We start from the raw sequence: 11,238 nt of genomic DNA, 5'->3' as shown, positions 1-11,238 counted from the left end.
TGTGTAAACTGGAAATAGAAGTGCACCTAATACATGTGCAAAGCTGACCTTAGAACTGTGCAAAGTTTAAATCTGAAGTTTGTCTAATTGCCTGCCCTGGTTGAATCTAGAACTATACCCAATAGCCTCTCCGTACAAGACTTGAACTTAGAATTGTACCTAATAGCCTCTCTGTGCAAAGTTGACTTCAGGATTGTGTCTAATAGCCGCTCTGTGTAAAGTTGAATTTAGAACTGTGCCTAATAGCGTGCCTGGTTGAACCGACCGATCTCCCTAATAACCTTGTTGTGCAAAGTTGATTTTAAGATTGTGCCTAATAGCATCTCTCTGTAAAGTTGAATTGTGTGCCTAATAGCGTGCCCTAGTTGAACTGAATGGTGTCCCTAATAGTCTCTCTGCGCATAGTTCTATCTAGAAGTGTACCTAATAGCGTACCCCAGTGAAGTTAGAAGGGTGCCTAATAGCCTCTCTGTACAAGACTTGAATCTAAGGTGCGCTTAAATATCCCCTCTGTGCAAAGTTGAATTGAGAAGAGTGCCTAATAGCGTGCCCTAGTCGAACTGACTTGTGTCCCTAATAGTCTCCCTGTTCAAAGTTGAAATTAGAAATGTGCCTAATAGCGTGCCCTGGTTGAATTTAGAAGGGCGCCCAATAGTCCACCCTGGTAGAATATTGGAACAGTGCCCAATTTCCGCTCTGTGTAAAGTTGAAATTAAAAATGTACCTAATAGCCGCACTGTGAAAAACTTGAAGTTAGAACCGTGCCTAAATATCTCTTCTGTGCAAAGTTTAACTTAGAAGTATGCCTAATATCTCTGTGTAATGTAGAATCTAGAAGTGTGCCTAATAGTCTAATTCCCTTCTGTACAAAATTGAATTTAGAAGTCAGCCTAATATCTCTGTGTACAATTGAATTTAGAAGTGTACCTAATAGTCCAACATCATCTCTGGGTACAGTTGAATTTAGAAATGTACCCAATAGCCTAATATCTCTATGTAAAGTTTGAATCTAGAAGTGTGGCTAAAAGCGTCTCTGTGCAAAACTTGGATTTAGAAGTGTGCCTAAATATCCCCTCTGCCCAAAGTTGAATTTTGAAGTGTCCCTAAATATCCTCTCTACAAAGCCAAATTGAGAAGTGGACCTAATAGTGCACCTTGCCCGAATTTAGAAGTGTGCCTAATAACGTGCCCTTGCTGAATTCAGAAGTATCCCTAATACCCTCTCTGTGGAAATTGAACTTGTAAGTGTGCCTAATATACTCTCTGTGTACATTGAACTAGGAAGTATGCCTAATACCATCTCAGTGTACATAATATCCCTCTCTCTGCAATAGTGTGCCCAGTAGCATTGAGTTATTAGCGGAATATAGAAGCATCCCTAATATCCTACCTGTACAAAACTCAAATTTAGAAGGGGGCCTACTAGCACCCCTTGCTCAAATCTAGAAGTGTGCCTAATAGCATGCCCCCATTGAATTTAAAACTACCATTAGAAAGCCCTCCTAAACTGCACTTAAAAGTCCACCTAAAACCATACCTGTATTCCAGCTTACTAGAAGAAAGCCTACCCAACAGCACAACTGTGCTGTAGTTGCAACTAAATAGGCCGCCTAATCCGCATATCCTAAAGTCTAGCTACACTTCAAAACGGCCTAATATCTGCAACCCAGTACAACTAATACACTAAAGCCTAGAATAAATGAATAATATCTCTGTGCTTAGCGGAACCCTGTAACCAAGACTAATCTCACCCAGTGATATAGCCGAACTTATAAAGTCCAATAAAGTGTAAGTTGCACCTGAAACTACACCTAATAGCTCGTACTAACCATGCGTGCACACTCCACACCAGGGTTTGCCGGAAACGACCACTGTGGACCGCCTCCACTCTCCTGTCTGCCTTGCCTCTCGTCTCCCCCTTCCCAAATCATCGCACCCTCCTTCACATCTTCTACCCTTCCCAAACACCAAGCCAGAGGGGTACGATGGCGAGCCAGCCACCCTAAAACCACTGCTCCCCCGAACCCTACCTCCGACCAGCCTACGTTGATCATGCCTGCTCCCCTCACTATCATACCGGGCACACCCCGTTCTGCAATCATCCACCCCACGCCTTTCCCACAAACCCCCACCATCTTCCCCCCTCCAACACACCCTTTTCCCTCCCTAAAAACTGCACACCTAGCCCTAGCAATAACAGAAGCCTCATCCCTCTCCCCCTCCGACCCCCCTACACTCTATCACACCAATCGCAACAAAGACACTAAAGAGGAAACGTACCTGGTCTCCCTCAATCTCTCAGCACTCTTCGCCTTCCCTGTCTCGACCCACCACCTCTTTCCCCCAATCACCACCTTCCCCCCCCCTCACTTCACCCTTCCTGAAACCCCTCTCCCTCAATTTCTCACCAACTGCAACTCCTAACCGCCCACCCCCTGGGCCAAAGCCAATCATCTTAGCACACGCATCCTCCCACTACCACCTGAAACCCGCCAACGTTTCTGCTCGCCCTCTTTTCCCATCGATCATCAACCACCGTACCCCTCTCCAGTTTCCCCTCTCTCCCCCCACCCCCTTCCGCTCTGACACCAACCTCACCTACCGAAGTGAACTGCATCCTATTTAATGCCCGATCGGTAGCAAAAAACAGACATTGCATCTTTGACCTCCTCGCCTCTGACAAAACAAGACCTGGCTTTCATCACCGAAACTTGGTTCTCTGACAACTTCGCCCCAATCGCCAATGAAGTCTCCCCCCCCCCCCCCCCCCCCCGACTACTCCCTCATCCCACTGAACTGTCCCTCTAGAGGTGGGGGGGGAATAGCATTCGTCTTCAAGTCTCACTTCCACGCCTCAATCATCGACAACCAACCTTCCATTCCTTCCTGCGAATCAATCCTCGTTAAACTATCCCTCTCCCAGTCATTCTCACACAGCTTACTAATAATCTACAGCCCCCTGGCTACGATAGACAATTCTCAAACAACCTCTGTGACTCTATTGCCACTCTTCAACTAAACCAACCCAACCTCACCCTCCTTGGAGACTTCAACATATGGCTTGACATCCCCACCAACCCTATGGCACACTCTGGTTGACTGTCTAGACGCAATTAACCTCCAACCCCATATAAACGGCCCGACTCACTATAAAGGACACACTCTTGATGCCATATTTAGCTCCCACAACCGGATACATCTAAACCCCCCGACCCCTATCATCTGGTACGATCACTTCATTGTTTCTTTTGCCATTCCCTCACCCAACCCCCTTCCCGTACTCTAATCTGAAACTCCGAAGCTTCGCAAATGCTGGAAAAAAAAAAAACTTAATAATCGTTCCTGACCTAGCCAACGCACTCCTCCATTCTCCACCTCCTACCTGCCAACTCAATAAACAACTGACTCATGGCTCAACACCTCACTAATGCGGCTCACACCCTCTTGCAAACCATCAGCCCGCCGTGGCCTGTTCCCTAGATGGTTCACACCTGAGTTGAAGACCACTAAACAACTATATAAAAACCTAGAACGCAAATGGCCGAAAGACAAAACCCAGGAGAGCAGAGCCACCTTGGCCCGACACCTGCATCAGTACAAGGCCGAAATCCGGAAAGCAAAAAGCACCCACTACAATTCCTGAATCCTAAACTACAAAAACCCCAGCAAAGAACTTCACAAAATCATCCCCGAATTCACCAAACCGGCGCGCACTATGAACGTCCCGACCCCCCCCCCCCCCCCTCAAAATCACTGTGCGTCTCTGTCCCTCTCTCTACGGCTCTAGAGAGAACAAATGCTCTAACCACCAAACTGGCTCTCTTACATCCACCAGACAACCCCCCCCCCCATACCGACCAACCCACTGCCTGCAACCACTATACAACCAACGTTCGAATCCTTTAGTCCAAAATCACCAGACCAATTTCTCAAACTTCCATCTGTCTGCAAACATCCGGCTCTCCGCTAGAGCCTTGCCTGGCCACAACCCTCAAAGAAATGTTCGCTTCCACCTGTGCAGGAGAACACGCAAGATCCATCATAAATGACTCGCTTTCCTTGGGTATCTTTACTGACGCATTCAAAACGGTTCATGTCAAACCTCTAATTAAAAAATCCTCCCTCGAGCCCAAAAACTACCGCCCCATCTCAAACACCAGGTTCCTTGCCAAACTCATTGACCGAACCATCTACTCCCAACTAAATGCCTTGGTCGAAGCCAACAATCTCCTAGACCCCGCACAATCAGGTTTCAGAGCCCGTCACGGAACTGAAACCACCCTAAACTCAATCTGGGACGACCTTAAAATGACGGCTGACTCCGTGGGATGCGCCGCATTAATCCTTCTTGACCTATCCGCCGCCTTCGACACAATCAATCACTCAATCCTCCTTGACCGCCACCACTCCCTAGGAATTCATGGAACCGCTCTCAAATGGATAGCCTCATTCCTCAAAGACAGGTACCAAATAACAATACTCTCCACCTATTCCTCCCAAGCCCGACCAGTCAACACAGGCGTCCCACAAGGAGTAGGACTATCTGCCCTCCTGTTCAATCTCTACTTGATCACCCTCCCACCAATAATTTGTTCACACAACATCCTGTGTTCCAACTACGCTGATGACACTCCACCAATTCTAAAACTCCTGAACTCAAAACCCAACTGCCAACCTGACCTCGCCTCCTGCCTCCTTGACAGAGCTCTGGATGACCCAAAGCCACCTCTTGTTAAACCCCTCCAAAACTGAAATCATGGTATGTGGCAACTCCAAACTTATACGACACCCAATACCCTGGACATCCGCAACTCACCGACCCCCTCCAACGCAGTGAAAAACCTTGGATGCACCACTGACTCTGACCTAACACTTTCGCGCCAAGTCAACAACGTCTTAAAGTCCTGCCACTACCACCTTAAAACCCTTAGGCGCATCTTTCCATATCTCTCCTTTCCCAACAGGCTCTCCGCGGTCCAATCAATTGTTATATCAAGACTGGACTTTCCAAATCCCTTCTACCTCGGAGTCCACGCTTACCAACTGAATAAACTTCAAAGGGCACAAAACGCTGCAGCTAAACTGCTACTTGCGCTCGGCCCAAGAGACCACATCTTCCCAGCCCTTAAGACTCTGCACTGGCTTCCAGTGGCCCGAAGGGTGACTTTCAAAACCTTATGCATCTCCCATCGAGCATTGCATAAAACTGGACCTCAATATCTTCAAGACATGCTAAAACCCTATCACCCTCCACGCACTCTAAGATCAAGCTCAGCCGGCCTCCTACTCATACCCAAGACAAACTCAGTCAGGTTAGGCGGATCATCATTCTCAGCCTTGGTCCCCACTCTGTGGAACGCACTCCCACCCCACATCCACCTAACTGAAGATCTAGTGTCTTTCCGCAAACCTGTCTCTTCCCCTAAAACCAACCCGTACGCAAACTAACCCAAACAGAATAACCGCATCTCAATGGCACCAATCCAACAAACTACTAGATGCGAGATATTGACATCTAATAACCGCTAATACAAAATAAAAGGACAGACAAGTAGAGTAGATCAAAGCAGTGAAGTGGTTAATAAGAATAAATCTTACGAAAACAGTAACGAGATTTAAATTAATGAAATGGATATGCATGATGAATGAACAAAGTGAATGGAGAGGATGAAATCTTTAGAATGGATGAAGCGTGTGGAACGGAAGAATGCGTTGAGCGGATGAGTGTGTAGAGCGGATATGTGCGTAAGTGCAGAGAAGTGTGTAGAAGGCAGGAGTGCGTAGAGCAGATAAATGTGCAGAATGGAGGAGTGTGCAGAGCGGATGAGTGCGGAAGTGTCTGTAGAACGCTGGAGCAGATGAATGTGCAAAATGGATGAGTGTATAGAGCGGAAGAATGCATGGAAAGAATGAATGCATAGAGTGGAAGAATGGAGGAGTGTGTAAGAATGGATGATTGTGTAGAACAGACTAGTGGGTAGAGCCAACAAGTGCGTATGAAAGGAGGGGTGCATAGAGCGGATGAGTTGCGTACAGCGGACCAGACGGGTGAAGTATGTGGATGGAATGGGTGACATATGAATAGAACGAGCGATGTATGTGAATAGAACGCATAACGTATGTGGATGAAACGGGTGACTTATGTAGATGGATGACGTCTGGATGGTGCGGGTGAAATATGTGGATGAAGTGCATTAAACAACTTGCAATACACGGAACGGACCGGAGTAAAAAGAAGATTCGAATGCGTGGGGCGGACTGGGGTGCATGGAAAGTTTGAAAGAGCATGTAACCCATTATATCACAGCAACACGCTTACTCTCTTCTTTACACCACCATTCAACTAGAACACAGAGATTCTATGACAACATTCGGTATAACTGTTGTCATACCAACATCTGCCGCATACTCCCCATCACTCTAAGTAAACACTGCTGGTTACACACCCCCCAGCCAGGTGTTCTCCTCAGGCCTAACGCAACCACATTTGGTCTGGATAAATCCTGCCAGAACGAACACATACTCCTGATCGCTCAACCACCACACCTACTGCTAAGAAGCAGCTATTACACGAATGCCACACCAGCTGCACACATATCAGGTGCTCACATGCACCTTTGACTCCCTCGAACTCCGGTTCCCAAGGGCGTTCAACCTACCAGCGCCTTCAGACCATACCAATGGTACATAAGGCGCTACATAAATTCAAAGTAACATAACATAATTAAATGGTGATCGTATTGAAATATTAGCAATACTGCTGGTATATTTGAAGACATTAATTGTAAAAAAAAAAAGATAAAGCATTTGAATGCACATCATTGTGCTCTGAAACGAACCTACTGGGACACACATACGTTATATAGTTCTGTGCAGAGGGGACCTGGTCTAGCAGTTCAGGCTCGGCTGCTGCCATTGATGGCAGTACCCGACTGATTTGCTGGACCCCCCTTTTTCAATGGCGCAGGCGTGCTAAATAATGGTGGTGTGGAAGTGGTTCAGATTTATTCAAAATCTTCCAGCCATCACTTTTTTGGTTACAGTTTGTCTCCCTATGTGAGAGAGGGTATACCTAGACGTGGGTGCCTTCCTCGATGCGCCATAAGAAACCAAGCTGCACCTCATTGAGGAGGCCCAACAAGTCTGGGGTTGCTTGTGTTTCGGTGCAGATGGGACCTGGCCTAGCATTGCAGGCTGGGCTGCTACCATTGGTGGCAGTACCTGACTGATTTGCATATGGTTGGACTCCTTTTGCAGTGGTTTAGATTTATTCAAAACCTTCCACCCATCACTTTTTTGGATACAGAGAAAAATAGGCAAGCACCAATGTTTCTGAAAATGGGTAAAACCTTTATCAGTAATGCAAGCAATAATTCAATGGCATCATGGCTGGGGCCACGGTTATCTAGAAAGGTCACAAGGCAAGATGGAAAAACAGTGAGTGTAGCCCCCAAGCCCCAACAGTTCTCAGAATCTTTTATTATAATCTCTAGTTCAGCACCTTTTCCATTTACACTCTTGGACTGAACCATGCATTTGTGCTTTTTTAAGGAATATAGCACTCCAAGTAACAACTTGAGTAATAAAAACCAAGACCAAGCATTGGTGGCAAATAAATATGCTTTATCAAAAACAAACCTGACAATATGATCTACTCGATTGATAGGTTAAGATAACTGTAGATAAAATGTAAATCTGAGTTTTTCGCCCAGTCAAGTATAATTCCTCCGAGAGGGGCAGAAGCTATTCTTTGTTCCATATTGTAGTTCCACATTTCTCTTGTAAAAGGTCCGAGGCATTGCAGAACAGTAACTTTTTTATTGTTTTTTTTTTTTTTTTTTACCATACCACTGATTACAAGTCACATTTGGTGTTTTCGATAAATATGACAAGCTGAAACTCTGCCATCTTCATCACTTGTATTGACTGGATTCTCGCCCATGTGGATTTGCTGGTTTGTCTCAAAGTATCACTTTTGTAAAGGGATATGGAAAAAGACAAACACTTGCTGACTATTACATAAAATAAATGCCCTATTTATGAAACAGTCAAAACCTGGCAACATGTCACTCTTTCAGTAATGCTAGACTGGAAAATGCTTCAAGCTTTTGTAGGTTGGTTACCCATCCACTGTGAAGTTCAGTAACACGAGCATCTAGTCAAAGTCTGCACATGATCCAGGGCTGGAAAACTTGGAGTATGGCAGCATTGCATCCCGTGGGCTAGTCTGTCGCCAGTCAATTGGAAGCTCTTCTCCATCACAGCCATAATCTTCCTCTTCAATTTTCACCTAATGGTAAAGGAGACAAAATGAAAGACTACTTGGTTTGAGGAATTACATTTGCAGGATGTTATTTATGTGGATGTTTCCTGAATAAGCCAATACCTTTTTTGGCACAAGTGATGAGCTAACTATCTTCAAGTCACATTGTTAACAGTGGATTTGTTCTGCAAAGCTAAACTTGAAGGTGACTAACCCCCACCCCTTGTCTCCCGGCAACATTTCAGGCCCTCCAAATTCCCCATCTGCCAGATTACCTCTGTCTCAGCCAAATGTGTATTATTTCATTGGTGTTCTAAATTGTTCTACAATATGAGCAGCACTAAATTCCATGCCAGGCCACATCAGCCTGTAGCCACAGATGAAACATTCCTCTTTGCATTTACAGCGATACATTTGGCAAATGTGCAACTATTGACTATGCCAGCATTCTCTTTTTAATCACAATTGTAAATATACAGAAAATTACTGACACTTTTCAGAATCCATCAAGGGGTTTATGTGTTCATAGGAAAAGAAACTACTTGGTGCATTTATAAAATGCATTTATTTATTGTTCTAAGTGGCATGCATGAGAGAAGAGATTGCCTAAGCAACAACCATATCTGCTAACCTGGTCCCATTTGCTACATTGCAAATATTCTTGCTATCTTTTAATGTGTGTGGTCACTTTATCAATATTGTTCTTGCATTGCACGTAGAAATGAGATTGCATTATTAGCAACAAAAAGTACACAACTTTGATAACACTAAACAAGTTTGCATGCTTAATTAGGACACGCTTACAATAGAAAAAAGCACTTTTTATCATTTAGCAAAAGCCCATCTTGTTGAGCAGCCTACACTAGTTCCTAAGGACCTGGAAGCCACTGCTGGTCCACATGATCGTGGCCTGCCTAGGTAAAAGGCAAGAAGATTTAATGAGTAGGCCTAGACTAATTCTAGTCTTTGGGCCTAAAACTGGCACTTTGCCATTTTCCCAAATTCTGATTTGTAAAGCTTGCTTCAATTGTTTGAGAGGCAAAACTGATTCACAAAGACGCACTGCTTGGAAACGAGCAGCAAACTGCTTTTGATGCCTTCACCTCGACTATAAACTACACATGGGTTAAAAATTGGCACTTGGCCAATATTCCTCAGATTCAAATTTTTAGGCTGTTTTCAAAATGCTGGTGGCTGAAATAAGCAATTTTTTTACCCATTTATCAATGTACATTTTTATTTTCCATGGCAGGACTATTAAGAGACATCATGATGTATTTTGGTTAGGTTCACCATTCAATCGTTCCTGTTCTGGCGACACATTGAGTTTAGGGTGGTACTGAGTTTTGACAGTGTTCATATATAAACGGTTGCCCCTCTTCTCTGGCTGGGATAAATAGATCAATCAAAACAGAGGAAGGGAAAGACGTATCCTTTGCTGGGGGATTTTCTACGTGTTACCTGTAATGGCGTTCATCTGTGGCTCTATATCACTTTTCGGGTGTTCTGAGTTAACTACCCATAGAAGCCATGGACTTTGTTTGATTGAGCTTTTAACACTTGACACCCAATAGTTTACCCAGAGATTGGTCTGTATAACCTCACGTCCCTGGGCTTGCTGAGCCACAGCATCATAAGTGTGGGCATGATTTTAGGTTTTATTGGGCTACATACATATCTGTGATTGGTAGTAGGTATTTTAGAAGAGTTGGTTGTTGGGCCTCTACTCCATTGCTAATATTAGAAGCTGCATATTGCTTGACTATTCTATTTTTAATGTTCATATTTCTCTACAAGAGAATATACATAAATGCTAAACCAGAGAGGGAGAACAATATTAATGTGTGAGTATAAAATACCATATTACAAGTGCAAACACTTGGTTTAGTGATAAAACTGTAGAGAAGGTAGTATCTAAGGTTTATCATGCATGCAAGGCGAATAAGCATTGATTCAGCCAAAAGGTGGCCCAATGGCATTATTGCTGTGCTATAGTAAGCCTGTCAGGTGCTCTGGGGTAGTAGTTTCTCTTGCACTTAAGCACAAAAACCCAACTTTCTCGAGGGCCCTGCTTTGGGTACATCATCATTCGCTGCTGCAAACCAAGCTATTGTCCCAGGATGGACTTTAGACTGCCTTTGGGGTGGAGGTTAGGCTTTAGCATGCACGGTATGATGCAAAATCATGACGGTTGTACAGGTTTAATACTTCCAGCACGCTTTTAAACTGTTTCTATTAGAATTTGGGGTGAGACCGGCTTATAGTGTTTTGTGGAGTACTGTAGATTACTAGTAATTTACTTAGGTTGTTTTGCAGTCTTTGGATTCCAATCAGAGTTAGCCCCTTTTGCCCATAAGCCCCATTTATTTCTTTGCATTCTTTAGGAATTCTAGGACGTGTACCTGAGCTAGTAGAGGTTCTGCTGGAATGACAGGTTGGGTTGCTTTCTTGTTCCCATGCTCTTTCTCCTCTCGGTTTTTTTTCCTTTTCTTGACTGGGGTGGCTTCGGTCAAAGAGGAGTTCTCAAAGGTCTTGTAGTCCATGCCAGGTAAGGATCCAGATACACGTCTCTGTGCAGAAGAGTTCCCATCTTCAGGTGGCTTGTTCTCTGTGTTTCCTGAGGCCAAGACGTCCATTTCATCCTGAAAAAGACTGCATGGTTAATGTATATTCAAATACAAGGATTCGACATTGCTAGGAGCTATTAAGCTACTGCTAATAACTTAGGAGAGCCTGGTTAGCTTGAAACCAACAGCTACCCGGAGCTACATATGGCTCCCCAGCCAACTTGTGTCTTACAAATATGCATGTGTGACATTAACTGTTAGTGTCTGTGAAATGTTAATAAAGAACAATTATGAGACATCTAATACACATTTACACATAATGTATCTTAGATAACGGGTGAAAAGTGGAAGTGTGCATCTCATTTGGAAGTTAGATTTCAGTGCACTGTGTACTTGGTTTCTGGTTCC

General features: G+C 44.4%; 1 protein-coding gene across 2 annotated transcripts in view; it reads right to left on the bottom strand.

Annotated features, from left to right (window-relative positions):
• Positions 1–7,602: 7,602 nt before the first annotated feature.
• The window catches only part of TFPT (TCF3 fusion partner), a 310,340-nt gene continuing 306,704 nt past the window's right edge, over positions 7,603–11,238 (bottom strand). For both annotated transcript variants that reach the window (XM_069637997.1, XM_069638007.1), the window contains 2 exons: positions 10,666–10,905; positions 7,603–8,290 (listed from right to left, as the gene is read on the bottom strand). In XM_069637997.1, coding sequence (XP_069494098.1) covers positions 8,156–8,290; positions 10,666–10,905 — 375 coding nt within the window. In that variant the 3' untranslated portion in view covers positions 7,603–8,155. The remainder of the gene's footprint in view (positions 8,291–10,665; positions 10,906–11,238) is intronic.

This window comes from Ambystoma mexicanum, chromosome 1q (genome assembly GCF_040938575.1).
Source record: "Ambystoma mexicanum isolate Mex_15411 chromosome 1q, UKY_AmexF1_1, whole genome shotgun sequence".
Lineage (NCBI taxonomy): Eukaryota > Metazoa > Chordata > Amphibia > Caudata > Ambystomatidae > Ambystoma > Ambystoma mexicanum.
This window is presented reverse-complemented; position numbering and strand designations above follow the sequence as displayed.